The 23,856-nt window shown below is 34.6% G+C and overlaps 1 protein-coding gene across 2 annotated transcripts in view; it reads left to right on the forward strand.

The window, feature by feature from the left end:
- The window catches only part of GRID2 (glutamate ionotropic receptor delta type subunit 2), a 1,791,455-nt gene that overhangs the window by 1,362,311 nt on the left and 405,288 nt on the right, over positions 1-23,856 (forward strand). For both annotated transcript variants that reach the window (XM_031941365.1, XM_031941366.1), the window contains exon 10: positions 3,407-3,604. In XM_031941365.1, coding sequence (XP_031797225.1) covers positions 3,407-3,604 — 198 coding nt within the window. The remainder of the gene's footprint in view (positions 1-3,406; positions 3,605-23,856) is intronic.

Consider the following 23,856-nt stretch of genomic DNA (forward strand, 5'->3'; position numbering starts at 1 on the left):
GTGAAATCCTAATTGTTTTTCTGCAGTATTTAATTGCTTTTCTTATTGCTTACAATATTTTCTCTTTAACCTGGGCATTTTGTAACATGTCTATGATATTCCTATAAGTTATGCCTACAATCTCTTTGAAATGGTGATAAATGGGTTCTTTCCTTTTCTACCCAATAAAAATTCTATTACAAAAAACTCCACTTTAACATAAAATAAATTATAAAGGGATTGTAATTTAATAATCCATTGGCCTTCTTTCTCATAAAAGAATTTTTATTAAAAAATAACCTAAAGCAAGTTCTAGCTAACAAAACAGTTGAATTAAATTATAGCAAGTTACCTGTGAAAAAGAATCTCAAAGATTTGGAATTAGAATTTTATCTTTTAAATAAAGATGAAAATTCCAAAACAAAAACCATAGCATTTTTTTTGTATTTTTAGAATATTTTAGGAATTTCTCTGAAAAAGACAATCAAAATTAAAAATGGATACATTTCACATAAAAATAGAGTGGGATATTATTCCTTTTTCTAAATACCTGAAAATATAATTTTCCTTCCTTCAGGAAATTTAGCCTGAACAAGTCACAGGGAGAGGATTTCTCCATCAGTTAGATTTGTACAATAAGAAAAGCACTGAGTTTTCAATCAAGGAACCTTATTTTCAGGCTTGCCTTTACTAATAACCATAACTTAACTTCTTTGAGACCCTCCTCTGCAAAATGAGAGGTTTGGACTAAAGACTTTCTAAGGTTTTTTAGAAATAAAAATTATTTAAAACAAAATTATTTAAACAAAAAGTATTTTTAAAATAATAAAATAAATAAAATAAAAATATTTACAGGTAATGTCCCAGTATTAGAATTCTTCATTTTGATCTATGATTTATGTTAGTTGCAATAGAAAATATCTTTTGATAATTGAGATTGCCTCAAACAGGATCTATCAACTATTTTTAATGTCACAAACTTAAAGTTTTTAGGTGGATAAAATAAAATTTTTGTAGCATTACAAACATATTGAACTAGAGAAGAGAGAGTTTATGAGTCCATATTAAGAATGTTTACCTAAAGTAATTTGTGTTAATACAAATTTTCAAATTGTTGAAAAACCTGTTTTTCTACCACATAAAAAAGCCATAAAATCCTCTTATTGGCAATGGATACCATTGAAATGAGGTTTCTTATGACACTCCCAAGTCACTGGAGGGAAATATAAAATATTTGTTAGAGGAGAGAACTTGGACATAGTGGAATGAGTAGAGAGATTTCTTGATATTGCTTCTTCATATTGTGTTACTAGCCACACAGTAAAGAGAGGTCACCAAATTATATTATATGTTCTGTGTATTAGGATTGCATTTTTAAAAGGCACTTTAAACAGGTCTTATTTCTCATACAGGCAACTGAATCAGATTTATAAAAATATGAGTCATTCCCCAATTGATAAATGGTCAAAGGATATAAATAGGCAAGTTTTAGAAAAAAAAATCAAGTCATAAAAAATGCTCTAAATCATTAATAATTAGAGAAATATAAATTAAAACAACCCATCAAATTGAGAGATAAATTAAGTAACAAATACTAGAGGGGATGTGGGAGAAAGATGTGGAGAAAGACATCAATGCATCATTGGTGGAGTTATGAAATTGCCCAACCAGTCTACAAAACAATTTGGAACTACTCCCAAAGAACCATAATCTTTGACATAGCAATACCACTATTATATCTGTAACCACAAAGAAATCAAAGAAAAAGAAAAAAGACCCACATGTATAATGAAGGTATGTATTTTTGTGTATGTGTGTATATGTATACAATATACATACACATATATCAGCTCTTTTGTAGTAGAAAAGAATTGCATATTGAAAGGAATGACTGATCATTTATGATCTATGATTGTGATGGAATATTATTTTGTAAAAATAATGAGGGAATAGTTTTGAAAAGCCTGGGAAGATTTACATGAATTAATACAAAGTGAACAGAATTAGACCATTATATTCAGTAGAAGCAACAATGTCACACCAATCAACTATGAAAGTAGCTACTCTGTTCAATCCATGACAATTCCAAAGGATGTCACATGGAAAAATACTATCCATTTCTGGAGAGAAAATTGACAAACTCTGAATGCACAATAAAGCCTAATGTTTTCCATTTTACTTTTCTTGCTTTTATCATTTTTACTACATGGCTAATGTAAAAATATGTTTTGCATGACTTCATACATCATATATATATATATATATATATATATATATATATATATATAGCTTCTTTTCTTCTCAATAGGTGTTAGAGTAATGACAGCAGAAGGGAGAAAATTTCAAACTAAAAATGAATTTTTTTAAATTAAAAACTTGAAGTGAAAAAATTAATTAATAGATGGGTGTGTCTTTTTATTAATTTATTCTATATAATACAAATGATAAGCCTCAATGTCTAATTCTGTGGGTCCTATAAATGTGTAAACCACAGCTGGCCTATACCATGCCCAAATAATCAGATAAAAAGTGGAAACTTTTGCCAGTCTTATCTAAATAATATGATATATCCATATATTTGAAAACAGCAACATTTTTGGTACCATGAAGAAATTAAAAGATGATTCACTGAAGTTTTTATTGTTCATTTATATGATTTTTTATAATTTAGACATAGCCAAAATGTTAGTAAAGGTTTATGTAATTCCTTGAATTTAAAAATCATGTTAAACCTTTCACTAGTGAAAATTTCAATTATTAAACCTTGAAACTTAATTGAATAGAGCATATTTTTGCAGTAATATAAAAACATGCAGAAGACTAAATTATCACCAAATAATTTATGCTGAAGATGTTTTTTCATGCATTTTTCTAAAATATGCTTCTTAGATAATTTTCTTGGTCTTCTGAAAGAAAACTGTTGAAGTGAAATAAATTTTGAAAACAACTTTTCACACATATACACAATAATATACATACACAAACATACATTTATATTTGTGTATTTATATATGTATATATAATACATATATATCCTCACAAGAAGAATCATGAACATAAACAAAGTATTTTTATAGATTTGCAAGTCTGATTTCTTAATTTATGGTGTTTGTCAAGATGCTTGGATCTTAAGAAAAACAGGACTTAGACCCTTGAACTTTTACTAAAATTTGCATCAAATGTGTGTTATAGTAAAAATTTAGATAAAGCTTTCAAGGAATGGTTATATCTATCAAATCAATTGATTAAAAATACTTTAGCAGTCATGATGTTAATAATTCATTAATCACAATCTTGATTTCAGTTTGTAGAATTATTAAAATTATAATCATCATGTTGCATCTGAATTCTCTGAAAATGAAATTTTGTCTTTTCGTTAGGATCACAGAATTTTGATCTTAACATTTTCCTTTTCTTTTCTATTTAGGAAGAACCATTTGTGATGGTGTCAGAAAATGTCTTGGGTAAACCAAAGAAATACCAAGGTTTCTCCATTGATGTTCTGGATGCCTTATCTAATTACTTGGGCTTTAACTATGAAATTTATGTTGCACCAGATCATAAATATGGGAGTCCCCAAGAAGACGGTACTTGGAATGGACTAGTTGGAGAATTAGTATTTAAGGTAAGGTTCATGCACCTGAAAAGTACATAAAAACATAGTAACCATGATTTCTTGCTAATTGTTTATGACAAAGATAATGCTACTCACATATAGTTTTATTCTAGAGAGCAACACACTGTTTAGGATTGTTTTGTGCAATGATGATGAAAGTAAGTAATAATGACGAACACATTAAAGCTCAGTTATTAGAGGCACTAGTCAGTCACTCTTTAATTGCATGTCAAACATTGTTGCTCAATCATTTCAGTCATGTCAAGTTCTACATAATTCCCTCTTTGGAATTTTCTTGGCAAAGAGACTGGAGTTATTTGCCATTTCCTTTTCTAGCTAATTTTACAGCTGAACTAAGGCAAATCAGGGTAAGAGACTTGCTCAGGATCATACAACTAAAAGATTTCAGAGGCTAGATGTGAAATCAGGAAGATGAGTCTTTCTAACTCCAAGCCTAGTGCACTATATCCTACATATCTAATTGCCCATCTAGCATGAAAGCATAAAAGTACCCTAAATTCTCTTCCTAATTATAAATCAAAAATAAATGTTTTGTTAACTGAAGTTAACAGAACCAAGTTGAAATTTCTTCAGAGTATGGGAGATAATGTGGTTGAATTATCTTTTAAAACAAAAGACAAGTTGAATGAATATAACTCCAAATACTTAATGACTGATGATCCTTTTTTTTTTTCATATCATTCTAAAGATTGAATTCTACCAGTTTCTCTATGAGAGGGTGAACACTGAAAAATAAAGGAAAATGTAAAATATAATTTGGTAATGTTTTAGTCACTTAAAAAAAAAAGATAAAATAGAAACTATTCACTAATGTGGAATTTGGAAATTCTCTGTACATTGTTATATTTGTTATTTCTGCCTCCTACTGCCAAAGTTAAGTGTGAGTGTGTGTATGTGTGTGTGTGTGTGGGTGGGTGGGTGTGGGTGTGTGTGTACAAGGTGTTGATAGCTGCCACTGGAAAGTACATATGAAACTTTAGCATCCAGAAGAACCCTTGCTTTTTTTCTTATATCTTCTATATTTCTTATTGGGATTGGACTATTTAATTTTTTAAAATTCTATCGATGAATTTTTTTTACATTACAAATATTTGCAGATTACCTCCATTTGAGAGGTCTCTTTTAATAAAACAAAACTAGTAAGTAAAACCAACAAACAAAATGACCTTATGCAAAAGTATATTGCAATACCCAAAATGAGTGCCTTCCACACACATATATAAAAATTGTCTTTAAGAAAAAATCTCTCCCACTTTTCATCCCATTAAGGGAAAAAAGAGAAAATAAAAACAAATTCCTTGTAACAGACCTAATCAAGTAAAACAAAGTTCCCTCACTGGCCATATACAAAATACATATGACTCATCTTACACTCTTAATTATATATTACCTCTTTCTAAAGAAGTGTATCATATTTCATTCCTGGTCCTTTGGAATTATGGATGATCATCACATGCATCATGACACTTAAAGCTTTCAAAGTTGTTCATCATTATAGAATTGTGATTATATAAATTATATTCTGTTCGTTTCTTCTTTATCAGTTTATCAAAGTCTTTTTTATCATATTAATGTCTTTGTATGAATTTTTCTTCTAGTTCCATATACTTTAATCTGAATCAGTTCATATATTTACCATGTTTCTTTGAAAGCATTTATTTCATTTCTTATAGTACATTAGTACTCCTTCACGTTCATATACCAGAACTCATTCAGCCATTTCTCAACTGATGTTCATCTCCTTAGTTTCAGTTTTTGCCACCATGAAAAAAAAAAGTGCTGCTGTTGTTAAAGTTCTTAGTGGAGAGAAGAAAAGAATATTTAGTTTCAAATATAACCTATTACCCTTTGCTCCCCAATATGAAGACTGAGTTAGCACCCTGAATACCTTAGAATCAGTCAGAGTCAAGATAAGCAAAAGTCCTTGATTCTTGGTCTTTAGGGGTAGAAGTGAAGGCAATGGACACAAGATCTCCACAACCTTCCTTTTCCACCTCCACCACCCAAGTGACTCTGGTTTGTCTTACTCCACCCCCTAATCCTTCCCACAATTCTCTGTATACTCCAAAAGATTGAACCAGCACAGAATAGTGGGAAGGGTCATTTTCCAAGCATATGCCAATAGAGAATTGTACAATTGGTAGTTAGCCTTAAGTGCTCTGTTGTCCAACCTCAGTGCATCAGCTCAAGCATTTCAGCCCTTTACATCTCCCACTTTCTTTTGTTTTAGAACACAGGTGGTCCCGCCATCCCTGACTTCTCAGGGAAGTGAGAACCCCAAAAAAGAGGTGATCACACCCCTCCCGACTTTTCAGAAAGGGAAGTGAAAGCACTAAAAAGGAGATGATCAAGCCCTCCCTGACATCTCAGGAAAGGAGGTGAAAACCCAAAAAGGAGATGATCACACCCTCCCTGACATCTCAGGAAGGGAGATGAAAAGCACCAAAGGGAAGGGGGTATTACTAGCAGGTTTCAGGGATGAAGTGTCTTACTAGAAACAGATATGCACCACCCCATCAGCATCGGAAGTATTACACAAGCACATAGCAATAACACACAGGCTTTTAGTGATGACTCTCCCCACAGTCAGTGCAGGCTCAATATGGTGTAACAAACATGAATTGTACATGCAAGTAGTGGTATAACAAACAATATAAATCAACATGATGTTGTAAAAGATTTCCAGAAGTCCTAGAAGAAGGGTATGTAAACAACAGTCACACATATGCCTTCTTCAGCAGCCAAGAGATAGCCCATAACCAATCTATTGTCCATTGCTTCACATGTCAGGGAGTCCAATGATCCCTGCAAGTTTCTGAAGTCCTACAACAGTCTTTTTATGTGTTAGGGAATCCAATGATTCCTGCAGATTTTGAACAGTCTTATCATTTCTCAGAAAATCCAATGATTACTGAGGGTTTTCAAGTCCTACAACAGTTTCATCATGTCTCAAAGAATTCAATGATTCCTGAGGGTTTTCATGTCCTACAACAATCTTATCATGTCTCAGGGATCCCAATAATTCTTGGGGGTTTTGAAGTCCAACAATTTTTGATGTCCATGAGTCAAACACCATAACTGCCATGCTCATTCAGTGGTGAGCACAATCAGCAATGGAACCACTCAATGTTTCTTGGGTCTTCTTCGTTTCAAGAGTCTGCTCCATCTCTCTCTGATGGACAAGCCAAATATGACTCATTGGCACCCATCTGATTTCTTCTCCTTCTGTAGAGATACAAGCAAACCCTCTCCCCCAAGCAGTTAGCCTATCTGGTCTCTTTCATTCACCACTTTCTGGGTCACATCACCTGGCGATTATCTAAAGTTAGTAGAGCTGCTCTCACTGGACACTGACCTTTTAGTAGGTTATAAAACCTGTCTGCTGGAGCCAGTTTATCTTTGTCAAAAATCAAGAAGTTAATAGTATAAAGAACTAAATTTAAAAGTTCTCTAGGGTTACCTGCGGCTCCCCCTTTCTTTTGTTTTTGGAGGAGTGTCTTAATGTCTGTGATTCTCCTCTCTACTATTCCCTGTCCTTGAGGATTAAAGGGCATGCCAGTGGTGTATAAAATCTTATACTGTGCACTAAAGTGTGCAAAATGTTTAGAAGTATATGCAGATCCATTATCTGTTTTTATTGCTTGTGGCACACCCATAATTGCAAATGCTTGTATAAGGGATTCAGTGACCACTAAGGCTGTCTCTTTTGCTGCTGGTACTGCAAAAGAGAATCCTAAAAAAAGTGTCTACCACAACATGGATAAAAGACAGACGACCAAAAGATTTATAATGAGTCACATCCATTTGCCAAATTTCATTGGGTCTCAAACCACAAGGGTTCTTCCCTGGAGGGAGCGTAAGAGTGTGGAAAGGAAGGCAAGCTGTACAGGCTTTTACTATGCTATTAACTTCCTCTCTTGTTATTCCAAATTGTAAGTGTAAAGCTTGAGCAGCCTGACAATATTTAAAATGAAATATCTTGAAATAAAGGAGTATTGGCCAGCATAGTTAGAAGGCTATCTGCCTTTGAATTACTATCAAAATCAGGACCTGGAAGTCCACTATGAGAGTGGACATGCAAGATATAAATCTTACCTGGATGCTTTCTCACTTGCTCTTGAAGTTCTTAAAGAACTGATATATATTAGAGGCTACAAATTTTATTTGGGCTGTGGCAATTCTTTTTTTTTTTTAAACTTTTTATTGACAAAGCCCATGCCTGGGTAGTTTTTTACAACATTATCCCTTGCAATCACTTCTGTTCTGACTTCTCTCCTCCCTCCCTTCACCCCCTCCCCCAGATGGCAAGCAGTCCTATACAAATTAAATATTTCACAGTGTATCCTAGATACAATATATGTGTGCAGAACTGAACAGTTCACTTGTTGCACAGGAAGAATTGGATTCAGAAAGTAAAAATAACCTGGGAAGAAAGACAAAAATGCAAGCAGTTTATATTCATTTCCCAGTATTCTTTCTTTGAGTGTAGCTGCTTCCACCCATGCTTGATCAATTGAAACTGAGTTAGATCTCTTTGTCGAAGAAATCCACTTCCATCAGAATACATCCTCATTCAGTATTGTTGCTGAGGTATATAATGATCTCCTGGTTATGCTCATTTCACTTAGCATCAGTTCATGTAAGTCTTGCCAATCCTCTCAGTATTCATCCTGCTGGTCACTTCTTACAGAACAATAATATTCCATAACATTCATATATCACAATTTTCCCAACCATTCTCCAATTGATGGGCATCCATTCATTTTCCAGCTTCTAGCCACTACAAACAGGGCTGCCACAAACATTTTGGCACATACAGCTCTCTTTCCCTTCTTTAGTATCTCTTTGGGGTATAAGCCCAGTAGAAACACTGCTGGATCAAAGGGTATGCACAGTTTGATTACTTTTTGAGCATAGTTCCAAATTGCTCTCCAGAATGGCTGGATGTGTTCACAATTCCACTAACAATGTATAAGTGTCCCTGTTTTCCCACATCTCCTCCAATATTCTGCATTATCTTTCCTTGCCATTCTAGTGTAGCAATTCTTTATACCACACCTACTGAATAGGCCAAATCAGATATTATATTTATATCTCCTGGATAATAAGTAAGAGCTAGAATGATTGCATACAATTCATTCTGCTGAGTGGACTGAAAAGGAGTTCTGACTACTCTCTTTAATAGTTAAGTCATGAGAGTACACAGCACACATATTATGTTTAAATGCATCTGTAAAGATAGTTGGTTTTTTAAGAGGAACTTTAAAACTTTTTCTTCAAGAATCCATGGCCCATTATGTAATAGTCTGGTATTTTTAATGGAGACCTGTGTATAAAATTTGTAGCTATGGCCAATAAAATTTGCCACTCTGGGATAATTTCATAGCATACATTAATTTGTGCATTAGTATATGTTGGAATCTTTACAAAGTGTTAAGACATTGGAGTTGATAGAGACAATAATTATCTAATTTGGCATAGTTCAATATGATTGATTTGATCTTAGAAAGAGGTATTTGGGGCCAGAACTTGAAACAAGGTACTAAGTACAACTGATGGAAACAATGCTTGGGTTCACACCTTTAGAGAGCTCATAAGTATCCAAGTACTCAATGGAGTTCACACATTTGGGAGAGTTCAGGGTTTAGAAAGAGATAACCGAATACACACCTCCCTCAGGGCCAGAGAGCACTCTGGGAGATAACCCAGAATCCTCAGATTCTCCCTCCAGAAGGCAGAGTTAACCTTTGGGAGATCATATATATAGAGGAAGCTCTTAGAGCTTGGGAGAGTTTTTTCTTGAGACAGTTTTCTGGGGAACATCGACTGGGGTCGGAGACAGAGCACTCTGGAAGAAAGCCTTCAAGGCAAAAGAGATTCATTGCATCTTCCAACTTGGTGCTGGCTGGAGTCTGAAGAAAGCAGAGGCAGAAGCCAAGGACAAAGCTGCAAGATCTCTTGGAACCAAGCAGAGAGATAGGCCTCTGAGCTAATGGGGCTATATTGAGAAAACAATAAAAGTTCAAATCTTTTATCACCTGGCTGCGATTTTGGAGTAATTATTTATTTCAACTGAGACTAAGGCTGCCTCCAGAAAACCTCTCCGAGAAACCTGCTTTCTCTCAGAGAGAATTCTTATATGTTAAAAAGAATAACACCAACAAGTATAAAAGGTGTATATCTTGGCAGGTCTTATCCCAAATAAGTGTACTGCTAGCTTAATGGCCTTTAATAAAATTCTAGCCACAAGCACTGGGTAAGGAGTAAGGCTTTGTTCTAGTTGTACTGGGAGGTTTAACCACTCTATCACACTGTCTCCTTCATGAAGGACTGCTGTGGGTGCCTCTTGTGCAGCAAAAACTGATATTTCCAGGGGTTTTTGAGTGACTTTTTCAACCACATTGGATAAAGCCAGTTCAACTTCTCTCAAAGCCTCTTGAGCTTCTTTTGTAAGCTGACATGGTGAGTTTAAAGCACTGTCTCCCCTTAAAATGCCATGTAAAGGTTGCAATTGATAGGTAGTCAAGCCTAACACTGGACACATTCATTGGTTATTTCCTATCAATTTCTGAAAGTCATTTAAGGTGTTTAGCTTCTCTGTTCTTAAGGAAAGTTTTTGTACTGTAAGCATCTTAAAGTATACTTCATATATTAAATATTGAAAAGGAGCATGTCTTTGAATTTTTTCTGGAGCTATGTGCAATTTATATAGATAATGACCATAGGTCAGTCAGTTGTCACAGCTGCTGTTCAGTATATTCCTGGATTTTGTTGCTTGGAGTCATTATCTGAGCAACTATCACCAGATTGCTTATTAAGAGTCAGTATCAGTAAACTGGATGCTACTACTTGTTCTGGTTGATAAGTCACACATTGTCTACCTGTATTAGTGACTGGGATATTATCTACATATTCCCCAATTTCCCACATCAGAGCATGGATGGACACTGTTTTGTATGTACTCTCAGGAGGTGAAATGATCAAGCCTAGTGTGCCTGGAGGCAAGGGATCCATAGGCTGGAGAGGAACAGATTTCATCTCTCAAAGGGGAATCTCAGTTTTCCCAGCTGCATACAACTCTATTCTCCCTAGTTGTATTCTCTCCCATCAGGTTGCTTCCTAGCTGATTGATTGTGTAATCCCTTTCTCCCAGGAGATGACTTTCTGACTGATTGATGATGTCTGGGTATTGAACTTCTAGGTATTCTCTGGGTATACCTGGGCTACCATCATGCCACAAGTATTTTTTGCCTTGGGCCCCTCATCCTGTTTCCCTGAATCAGTCTACATTTGATGCCCAATGGGCTTAAGCCTCTGTTGCATTTTAGACATGGAGTATTGGGTCTTGTTCTCCCACCCTGTTTTCTCATTCTGTCTCTATGCCAACATTGAGCTTTCAGATGCCCTACTTTACCACATTGAAAGCATTGACAAGTCTCTCTGGAAGTCCCTTGCCAAAAGACACCCTGTCTTCCCATGTTCGGATATTGGAAAGTCTGCATCATAACCTGGCTATAAAAGGTATTTGTGCCCACTGTGGCACAGTGTCTTATGATCTCCTGTAAAGGAACATCCTTGCATAGTCTTAGTATAATTCTTCTAAAACCTCATTAGCATTTTCTTTAACAAGTTGCCTTATCATAATGTCTGTTATTGCATTTTCACCATTAGGTCATATGACAGCTGTCTGGGAACATCCCACAAAATCAGCAAAGGGTTCATTTCTCCCTTGTGCAATTTTTGTGAAGGCCTCACCCTTGTCATTTTTACCTGGGAGAAAAGCCCATGCTTTGATACCAGCAGCAGCAATTTGCTCATATGCTGCTATGGGGTAATTAATCTGTACTGAAATTTCTGCATAAGAACCTACACCTGTTAGTTGGTAATAGGTGATTGGAGCATTAACTCCACTATGGCTATTTTATTGGGCTTGTATCCTACAGAGCTCACTATATTCATAAAGCCACAACAAGTTTTGTTCAGGTTCTAAGCATGTCCTTGCTATAGATTTCCAGTCCCTACTGGCTAAGACTTCATAAGCCAAATTCTGTACTAACATCTTAACATAAGCTGATGTAGCCCCATAAAGAGTGCAAGCCTTTTTCAGGTCTTTGAGGATTTCTATATCAAAAGGAGCATATCTTCTACTTTCTTGACCTGAAGAGTTAAACTGTTGAATCACAGGATGTATATGTAGTTTTAACTCACCTATATCCTCCCCTTCCTCTGTGCCCTTAGGAAAGATTATATAATGACCTAGTGCAACCCCTAAAGCCTTTTGTAATCTACTCATAGGAGGGGGTGATTGCTGGGTAGGAAGTGCTGTTAATATTACTGCCCCTCCCACTACTCCTCCTTCCTCCAGCCTGAAAGGTGGAGTTGATGGGGGCGTGTCAATAATCTGTTCCACACGTGGGGTTGAAACTGCCATGTGAGATCGAGAATCACCATGCCCTTCATTCTTACTTAACTCCTCATGCCCTCTGGTGATATTGCTATTAATCTGTTCTTTGTCTTCCTCTTTTTCCTCACACTTCCTCATCTGGCTGTTTTTAAAACTTTTCTTTTTTCTGTAACTTGCAGGATTCTTTAAGGCCAATTGTATTATGTTGTATATATAGAATGTTTCCTTGGAAACTGAATGAGGACCTTTATCATTGTAGTATTCACATAGTTGTTCTATTAGTTTTCAATTATCTGGCCTTATTTCTTCTTCCTTTAATAACCAAGGGGACATATGTTCTAATGTACCCAATAGTCTAGCGATCTGCACCCAAGTTGCAATTAAGCCTTCTCCGTGAATCAACTTAAGTATGCTTTCTATAGCTCCCCATCGGAGTTGGGGTTGGGGGGGGATAGGGATGGGGTAGAATTTTTTCCTAATATCTGCCCCATTTCAGCTAGAAAAGGTTACTAGTTTAGCCCTTAACAAATTAATTTCCCTGTCTATTAAAATACTCACCCTATTTCCTGGTCACCAGGGACTTCTTCAGTAAAATTAGGGTCCTTGGTCCACACGTTGGGCACCAAATGTGAAGACCAAGTTAGCACCCTGGATACTTTAGAATCAGCCAGAGTCAGGATAAGCAAAATTCCTTGGTCTTTCTTCTTGGTCTTTAGGAGTAGAAGTGAAGGGAATGGACACAGGATCTCCACAACCTTCCTTTTCCACCTTCACCACCCAAGTGACTCTGGCTTGTCTTACTCCACCCCCTAATCCTTCCCACAATTCTCTGTATACACCAAAAGATTGAACAAGCACAGACTAGTGGAAAGGGCCATTTTCCAAGCATATGCTAATAGAGTATTATCCAATTCGTAGTTAGCCTTAAGTGCTCAGCTGTCTGACCTCAGTCCATCAACTCAAGAGTTTCAGCCCTTTACACCCCAAATTATGGTCACCTGTTTAAAATATTTCCTCTTCTTTCTTCCTCTATCCCTATACAAGTTCTAAAGTCTGACCACTAATTGTTAAAGGAAAATGAGTTATAAGATAGAATTTTAAAAACATCGAATAAGCATAAAGCTGTTTGGTAGAAGGATCATTTGACAAATAATTTGGTAGACTGTGTTCCTACCATTGGCCAACTCTTTAGCTTTGGGCAAGTCATTAAAGCTTACTCTTAAAAATTACTCTAAAAAAATAAGTTTTGTAAAATTTCTTAACAAACTTCTGGTTTAATTGGCATATGTCTTGAATGATAGCAGTAGTGAAATTATCTCAGCATAGTACCTGATACATTGGAGCACTTAATAAATGTTTTTATTATCTATAATGTTAAAAATTAGGAAAGATTATATAATGACCTAGTGCAACCCCTAAATTTTACTCTTTATAGAAATGCAAAGAGGTTACATACTTGCCCAAAGTACTTCTCCATTGCAAAACATGAAGTCCATCACTATAGAATCTAGTCCTTTGAAAATCAATACTTGAATAAAATAAATAAGCACAGGTTAAGCCTTTCCTCTTACATCTGGAGGAGCTTTTTGGCATCTGTTCTCTCCTCAAAAAAGCTATTCATGAACATTGTCAATCAGTGGTTCATTGCATACTTGTATATGTATATCAGAATCTGGAAATGATTCATTGAGATGGGAGTGACTTGTCCAAAGATACCCATTGTTCAAAAGACAGAAATGGAAAAAGGTATCCCAATTTTTTTATTAAAGCTTTTTCAACAATGACCCTTACAAAACCTTGTGTTCCAAACTTCCCTCCTTTCCCTCCACTCCCTCCCCTAGATGACAAGTAATGCAATATATATCAAACATATTAAAATATGTTAAATCTACATATGCATATATATATATATATATATTTATACAATTAAGACATTCCAATTTCTTATCTTTCAAACTGCTTTTAGGCTGCATTACAATTTCCCTCAATAAATTAATCTTAAAATTGATGAAGTCCTTGATCTGTCCAAGAGGTCCATATTTGTCCAATATGAAATTGATAAATGTGTAAGATGTTCTGCTTAGTTAAAGAGATATTTTGGAAGATGGAGTTAAAGTGAGTGAGAAATTATTTTCCTTTTTTTTAAAGGATAAAGCAGAAATGACACGAACACCAAGAAACTTCACATAAGGGCAACATGTCAATTTAAGGAGCAAAATAAAGAAAATATAGCAGAAAACAAAAACATAAATGAAAGTATTTGAAGATTTGTTATGTTGAAAAAGAAATGGTTAGAATTTGTACAGAGGCAGATTTGGGATTGAATAAGGAAAACTTTGCAAATTATTATATGATTATCTGTTTGGAAATTAAAATATAGATGAATTGAACCACTGATGGCAGTGCTCATGAATAGCTCTTCTGAAGTCAGAGCAGATGCCAGAGAACTTCTCACAGATCTAATAGGGGAAGCCTAGTATTATTTTTGGGTCAGTTCACATGCTTCCTTATTTAACACAAGTGCTGATCTTCAAAAGACTGAATTCTGGGGTGATGTGCTTTATGTATTGTAATGGAGAGTTTATTTCATTTTAGATAATCTCTCTGCAATTCAGTATCTAACAAAATGAAGACTGCCTTCAAATTGTAATAGGTTCCCAATCCTATATCCAGTACTAATAGTCTGTAAAGAAAGCCAAAAGAAAGGAAGGATTAAGGATTATGAGGGAAACAGACAGAAAGAAAGAAATACAAAGAGAAAAAGGGAAGAGAATTAACAAGGATAGCTTTATTTTAATACTATATAAATTGTTAAGAATTAGAAGGGCTCTTAAAGCTCACAGAATCTCAACTCCTAATTTTATAGGTGGACTAACAGAAGCCTTTTAATTAAAATAGGAAGTAAGAGCAATAGCAGAAAATGAGGGGATGATGTTTTAGGTTTGAGAGAAGGGGAAAACATAATAAATAAAGATTCCATAATAATCCCTAACTTGAAGCCCTTCAGTTTCTATTTCCCATTGGTATTTTGGATTTGCTATGATTTTTACTGGAACTGCTAGAAACTCTAGTTTTAAATAAAAAATATTAGCTGTGAGTTAATTCCACAGTTCATAAGCCCCACACAAGTGTGCTTGCTCCATTGATTATCTTTTTTATATCAATTAAACTGAAAGCCTTAATTTATTATTAGATACAGGTATTTACTGAGATTGTACAGTAAAAATTGGTACAGAACATATCCCTACCGCAAAACTAAGTGATATATTCTTTCACTAGTAAAGTCCATGAGGAAGTAAGTTCAAGTATGCACATGTAACAAAGAAATGTAATATAATTCTTAGAAGTCATTTTACTGATGTCCTAAACGTGTTCCCCTTAGGTATGGAGTAAGTTTTAAATTATATTTTATATTTCTCCAATTATGTGTTAAAAGTTTTCAAAGATTTTTTTAATTTTGATTTCCAAATTGTTTCCTTCTTTCTCCTCCTCCTTTCCTGAGATGATAAACAATCAGATATGTTATACATGGGCAATCATGTAAAACATTTCCATATTAGTCATTTTCTACAAGAAGACTGAAAAAAGAGTAAAGAGTGAAAATAGCATGCTTCAATCTGTCTTTAGATAATATCAGTTCTTTTTCTGGAGCTAGATATTGTGCTGCATCATTAGTCCTTTGCGATTGTCTTAGATCATTGTATTGCTGAAAATAGAGAATGTACTATCTAGCACATATTAATGTGTATTCTCTTCCAACTGACTAGTTCTAGGCTAGCTTTACTCAAAGACTTTGTTGTTTGTCCTTCCTTCTCAAAGGGGACCATGAAATCAGGGAGGTGATGTCATAATGTGCAAGTGAGTTGGATTAAAAAAAAATCTAGCCAGTAAACCCCAATATATCTTGGAAGGGTTCAGAAGTGGAAAAGAGAAAACAAATGCTTTCAAGAGATGCTATAGATGCTCTTAAAAGCCTTTTTTTCTCTTTTTCTTCTCTGAATTCTTCCAAGATATCTTGGGATTTACTGGCTTGATTTCTTTCTTAAGAACCAGGCCTTAAACCAAACCAAATCTGATTCTAATTAGCTTCCAAGAGGTCCTAAACCAAGCCCCATTTGGTCATTGTTTGGGTCCTGATTGATTCAGATTGAATGTAAATAGCAGTTATTTCTGCACCAGAAATCCTGAGGGTCTTCCCCTGGCAAAATCATTCATTCGTTTATCTATTTATTTAGATCTTTTGGACTTTGCTAAAGAGGCTCTTCTTTGTCTCATTTGGTACTAGCCTTCATCCCTGAGTGGATGTAGCCTCAACCGAACTGAGACCTATTGAAGATCTGAGCTTAAAAAGGTCAAGGTCTCCCATTGCATCCAAGGCCATCTCTAGTCATTCTTATCTTTATCTTGCCACTGGATCCAGATAGCTCTGGAGGGTAAAGTAAGACATGTGTCCTTCCTCACTTAAATCTAGTTCACTTGTATGTCATGTTAAATCATTGCATATGAAATTGTAAATCTAGGTACAACTTGCTTTTTTCCTTTCAAATATACAATAATATTCAAAATAAAGTACAATAAAATACAATAATATTCAAAATAAAAATTCAAAAATACAATAATAAAATATACAATAAAATCATCATGTAATTTTTTTATTTCTTCTCCTCCCCAAAAATTTGTTTTAAAGAATATCTTAATTCTTTCAATCTTCCTAGACATAATTTCTCCTTCCCTCTGAAATCACATCCAGTCAATCTCCAAATCCTATTAATTAATTGTAATATTTCTAGTTACTTCTTTTTCATTTGCATTTCTACAACTAGGACTTTCTTAATGAGTTTATGATTAGACTCAATATTTATTCTTCTAATTGTTTTCCCAGACTATGATCTCTCTCCCTCTTCCCCAGGTAGCTTTCTCACCATTACTACCAGATCAGTCTTCTTAGCATAATACTTCATGCCCATCACCTCTTACTCAGTTGTCTTCAGTGACCGACAATTTTAAAATTCAAACTTTTTGCCTAATAATAACCCTGTATATAGAATAATAATCCCGGATGACCTATCTCTCCAACACCCCCAACTTTTCCTTTACATTAATTTTCCTTTGTTGTCCATCTAGTCTATTTTTTATCTATTCATAAACCTGTCATATTTATCTCTTGCTATATATTTATAATACTCTGTTCCAGGAATATCTTCACAAATCTTTTTTCCTTTATCAAAATTCTACTATTGCAGTAGTATTCTCACTGGCTAGGTCTTATCATCTAGCCCATACTATTAATCATCATTTCCTCTGAATAAGATATCTTGGCTGTCTATGCCATTCATCTGGTCTGTAACCTATGACCCCATTTTAAATGTGTATATTTGTCTATCATGCCTCTCCAACCAGATTATAAGGCATTTCAGGGGTCAAGAATTATATTTTAGAATCACTACTACAACACACAGAGGCAGAACGGTGCAATGGATCCATCAGCCTCTAAGTCAAGAAGACCTACATTCACTTTCCATTTCTGATGTGTGACTCTGAACAAATCAGTGTTCTCAGTGTTGAAGACAAATTTCTAAAACTCTCTAAGTTGCAAAGAATGTGCTGACTTTGCATTCATATTGGCAATCTCCTTGGTCCATGTTTCCTAGAGCAATAAAATCATATTTCTAATAAAATAATCCTATCTCTTGAAATACTGGAAGATCAATAAATATTATTGAAATTTAAGTAGAAGAACTGACGAAATAGAAAAGTGTGGAGCAAAAGAGAATCAATTTTGTAGACTTAAGTGATTTTGCAAATTGTTGTAGCTGTTACTTTTCTATATTTTCAGGTGACATTTAATTGTCAGAACAATAAAGAACAATCAGATAACAAACTTGGATCATTAAACACTTGTTCTAATAGTACTAATAAATGACAAGTGTAGATAAGAGGTGAATTATTTGCCTTGAATAAAAATTGGGGATAGGTAGGCAGAACAAAGTATAGTTAACAAATTGATTTTTTCTCTCCAAGAATAAATCTTAGCTTTGAAGAGAAGTGATAGAGGAGGGTGAGCAGTAATAAGAAAGTTGTTGTGTGACTAATCCAATATCACATCAATCTGAGCCAAGATAACAAATTAGGCAGCTATGATTTAAAAAAAAAAATCATATCACCGTTAGGCCAAGTAAATGCTAAAATCTATAAGCATTTTCTCAAATACTTTCTAGTCTCCCCACTATCTACTTCCCTAGTAAGATCTGTGGAGAAGAAACTGGCATTAAAAATTGAAGTAAATTTTGAATCTCAAAAATTTTTGAGCATAAATGCAGGTTACTGTTTGTTATTGATTTAGTATACCCACACCATAAAATAATAGTCAAAATAACTGGAAATTATGGCCATGTAGAAATACAACACCAATGAAATAGGAAAATATAAGTTCACAATGCCTTAGGTTGTTAACTACTAGAATGGGAGCTGAATTTTTTCCTGCTAACTATGCAAAATGGAGTAGGCCCAGTGAACCAATAGTAAAAACAGCAATAAGAATACAAAATGTAATGTTTAAAGAAAAATGAAACTTTTATTCCTGCACTTTATATCCGTATCACATAGAAAGAAAACCTAAAGGATTAGTTTATTCAAGTATATTATATTTTGAATTATTAAAGAAGTTTTAAAAGGACAACCATGATTACAGTTATTCTTCAATATTCCTGATAAAAGTAATATGGTTTTAATTTTTCCAGATCCTAAAAATGTCATAGGTCACATTGACATTGCCTGCGATATTTGGATAGAATGTTATGATGGATGACAAGTTAACTAAATCAGTTTGAAAATAAACTCATGATTTCTTAATAGCAACATAGCTTAAATATGATCAACTGCATCAGGGTGAATGATCATTATTACTTGATAAACTCTGTTTTTACATGTACCTTTACCAATATGCACAATTTTCTCTAACTCTTCTATTCCTTTAATGCTTCATTTCAGACTGTACAGAAACTGCTTTGTGTGCAGCTAGGATAGAATTATATCTCATTAAGAATAAACTTACTTGCCTTCACTTTACAGGGAACTTAATCTCTCTCTGAATTTACTTACACAACTCCCAACTGCATAGTTATCTGAAAAGAGAATTTGACTTAGTTTTAATATTAAAAAAAATTCTCATAGTAATGACTTGAGTTTTCTTTTCAAAGAATTACATAGTGTGAACAGGTGTGCCGAAAATTTCTTCAATTCATTCTAAAGGAATAATAGAACACAATATCACCACCAGTCATTTCTAGGTAGTTAATTCAACAAAACTATAGAATATAAACAAAACTTCCTGAATCCCTTTTTCCTATCCTAGCTTTGATCTCTAGAATTTCTTACATTGGGAAATAGAGCTTTCCCTCATATGTATATGTTTCAAGTCCCTAAACTGATATAGATAAGGGCCATATAAATAACCTACCATTTGTATTCCAATTCATTCATTTGATAAAAATGTATTAAAAACAACTTTTCTACTTTGTCTTCTGATTAATACATGAGAAAACAGAATGCTGGCTATCAAAGAACTCAATTAAAGAGAAAGAGGGAGAGAGAAAAAGAGAGACAGAGAGATGATATAATAATATCTATATATGTGTATATTATATACCAGGTCTGCCCCTGTATGTATATCTTTGAATTATTTTCCTGAATATACACTTAAGAGTCATTGTTGTATTCAAAGTATTAATATAAAGGAGATATAAACATATAAGCATATAAAACAGATATTTTGAATCCCAATGAATTACTAATCTCAACAATGCACTATTCAAATTGTCTTGTTATCCCCTGCTTTTATTAAATGATGACCTTTGTTTGTCATTTATACCTTTATAATGCCTTTTAATGTCTTCTCATGATAATCGCATCATTATTGATGGAATGCAGCACTTTTCTTGTACTCACATATGGCTTCTGAAATCTCTTTAACACACTTACCTGCAAATTTTATTTTTATGAAAATGGGATGTTTCATGATTCATGCTCTAAGATTTATAAGGCCCTCTCCAACTAAGGAAACCTAGAGAAAGAACTCTTTAGTTTCTTGGGATCCAGTTTCTTCCAGACTGCTATTGTCTCCTAGCCTGGCTCCTTTATCTTTTCTTGCTCTCACTTCATGTGAGATAAGCTTTCCAAGGCCTCACAGAAAATAATGTGACTACCTGCAATGAGAATGGACTCCAAGAGAGAATCTTTCATAATTGCATACCTTTCTCAGTGGAACCCTATTCCTACCTCGATGAATTGATGGGACTTAGTCCTCAATGGTTACTATATATCCCCTTACATACTTCCCTTCCCAACGAGGGAAGAGTGCAGAGTTCTATAACTTTCAGTATACAAATCCCATGCCTTGCTCCCAACTCCCTTATTCCCACCCATCATCACTAATATTCTATTCTAGATCTGCTCAACTCTTCTACTGTTCTCTCTGGAATGTCTGCTCTGTAATTAATAAATTTCCTTTCACCTTAAACCTTTTCTTTTTTTCTCTTTCTATCATCTGTCACTTAAAGAAAATCTGGTTCCCTCTTGTTGACTTGTTTTCCTTACCGCTTTTTCCAATACTGATTACACTTTCTCTCATAACCTCACTTCTATGGTCATGGTGACTACTCTTTGCTCCCTACAACTGACTTCCAGTTCTTCTCTCTAACACACTTAGTCAACAAGCATTTATTACATGCCTACTATGTGCCAGAAACTATGATAGAAACTGAGGATACAAATACAAAAGATTAAACATTTCCTATTAGGAAGGACCTCACATTTTAGTGGGAAAACACAATAACTATATGTGAAAATATATACAATGTAACATAAAATTAACAAATATATAGCAAGTACTTAAATATAAAGCTGTTTGGGAGGAAATGCATTTGCAGTTGAGGGAATCAGGAAAGATTTTATACCAATAATGCCTGAACTACATCTCAGAGGAAGACAGAGATTCTGAAAGGTTGTAGTACCAAGAGAGTGCATTCCAAGGCAGGAACGATGAAAAGTGCAAAGGGCTAGAAATGGAAAACTGATCCACATATGAAGAGATCAGTTTAACTGGATTGCAGAATGTACAAAGGAAAATAATGCTCTTTGAAACTGAGAAGATATTTGGATTAAGGTTGCATATAGCTTCAAAAACTAAATTGACTATTGGTACTTAAGGTTTTGCCATGGCCCTCTTCTCTTCTTTATATATTTTCATATGATGTTTTCATAAATTTAATTACCATCTCTTCACTGATGATTATGAAATATACTTTTTGCCCCAGTCTTTCCAATGACATTCAAACTCCCATTCTTAATTGCCTTTTAGACATCCCAAATTGCATGTCCAGTATACTTCTTAAATTCAGTATGCCAATAATCTTAGTGTCTCTTGTTGTAATCCCTTATTAATGTAGAGGCCAATCCTATTCTCCCAATCATTTAGGCTCACAATGTAGAAGTCATTCTGTCCACTTACATAGACCATTTATTTATAATATCTTTCTGAGACCCATTTTACCTCTGCAACATCTCTCAAATATACCTTCTTCCCTCTTCTGACACTTGGCACTACTCTAGTATAAGCCCTCTTCATCTTACATCTAAATTACTATAATAACTTGCTATTGGATCTACCTGCTTGTAGTCTTTCTCCAGGCTAATCCATCCTCCATTCAGAAACTGAAGTAATTTTCCTAAATTGTATTTCTGATCCTGTCACTAAACTCACTGTTGTCTCCAATATCAAACAAAATGGTCCATTTGGTATTTAAAGCTTTTCATAATATAGTCACTCCAACCTTTTCAGTTTTCTTATACTTTGCTCTCTTGGCATGTATTCTTTGATCCAATGACATTGGCCCCCAGCCACAAACAAGACACTTCATCTTAGCTTCAAGCATTTTCACTGACTTCCTACCACTCCCCATACACACTTCCTACCAGGGCTAGAAGACTCTCCCTTTTCTGCTTCATCTATTAGCTCTCCTATTTTCCTTTAAGTACCAAGTAAAATTCTATCTAGTACAGAAATCCTTGCCCAATTCTTAATTTGAGTGTCTTCTTTCCATTTATCATTTCCTATTAATCCTGTATATTTTTCCTATGCATTTATTTGAATGGTGTTTCCTCTATCAAATTGTAAACTCTTTGTGGGTTAAGGGCTGTCTTTCACTTCTTTTTGCATCTCCAGCACTTAGCACAGTGCCTTTTACATAGAAGGCAGTTAATAAATGTTTATTGATTGATCAATTTAGTTTATATTTCAAAGGAAATAGGAAGCCATTGGAGTTGATTAAAAAAGTTGTATAGTCAGAACTACATTAAAGGAAAAATATTTTGGAAGCAAAATAAAGGATGGACTGGAATGGGAGGAGACTTGAAGAAGAGAGACCAACCAAGAGGCTGCTGCATTCATTCAAATGAAAAGTTTTAGGACCTGAATTAGTAATAATGATAAAGGAATCAGACATGAGAGACATTAGGAAAGCAGAATTGAAAATATATGATAACCACTTAGGTATATGGGGTGAGAGTGAGAGGTCCACAATAATCCCAATGTTTTTAATATGAGAACCTGGTGATGGTGCCATTTAGGGAAATAAGGAAGTCTGGAAGAAGAGAGGGTTGAGGCAGAAAGATATTGAGCTCTGTTTTAGATATGTTGAACTTAAGATGTCTCCAAGATATTCAATTAGAAACATCCAATATAAAACTGGTGATGTGGTATTGAAGTTAAAGGGATTGACAGGCTGGGAATTATTTGGGGATCATCTGCATAGAGATGATAGTTAAGCTATGGGATATTATGATGGTCTCAAGAGAGAGGGCTTCTTGTGAAGGACTTTGAATGCAAGACAGAGTATTTTATTTTATCTTGGAGGCAACAGAGAGCCATTGTAGTGACAGGATCACAACTACACTTTGAGAAGATCACTTTAGTAACTGAATGGAAAATCAAATAGGTGGACCCATTAATGAGAGAGAGAGAGAGAGAGAGAGAGAGAGAGAGAGAGAGAGAGAGAGAAGATATGGTTAAGAGTGTCAGATACAGCAGAGAAATCTTGAAGGATTAAGTAAAAGGCATAGTCATCAGTCAAAATAAGAGGAAGGGGAGTTGTCAGAGGTATAATGAAAAAAGAGAAGATTTGGAATATCATTTGTGAGGAGTGAGGTTGAGCATCAATTATAGAGGAATAAAAAGATTGCTTTGCTGCACTGAGGGCTCAATTGAAGTTATATAATATGAATTTGTATGAGTGGTTCAGTGTAAATAGGAACATTAGGAGATAGTTAGAAGGAGTAATACAGAACTGAGATTTTATAAGAGAGAATATGCAATAGGATAAGATGACTTCCAAAGCTGTTCTTTATGTTCACCATGATCTTCATAACTCTACTCCTCATTTCTTTCATAGACTTCTGTAGAGTTCTCATTTTTTTTTTCATTTTCATGTAGCACATTGATGTATATATTGATAATGAGGTTGACCCCGTGCATTGTCAGAATCAGCTTATTGTTTGGGAGACTCCAAAGGAAAATGTGAGTGAGATAAGATTTACTAATAAACTGAAGGTCTACAGAGCCATTATATTGATTTCATTGCTGCATGCTTATAAAATCTAGATAGTTTGCCAGCACATGTCAGGAAACTGAATCACTTCCATTTTAATAGCCTTGATTTGAAAGATCACTTGGCAGGATAGGATACCAGCACAGAGGTCCTTTCTCAAATTAAGCCACCAAGCATTCTTATTCTACTGCAGAAAGTAAAACATTAATTTACTGGTCACATTACTTGAATGC

This window comes from Sarcophilus harrisii, chromosome 6 (genome assembly GCF_902635505.1).
Source record: "Sarcophilus harrisii chromosome 6, mSarHar1.11, whole genome shotgun sequence".
Classification (NCBI taxonomy): Eukaryota; Metazoa; Chordata; class Mammalia; order Dasyuromorphia; family Dasyuridae; genus Sarcophilus; species Sarcophilus harrisii.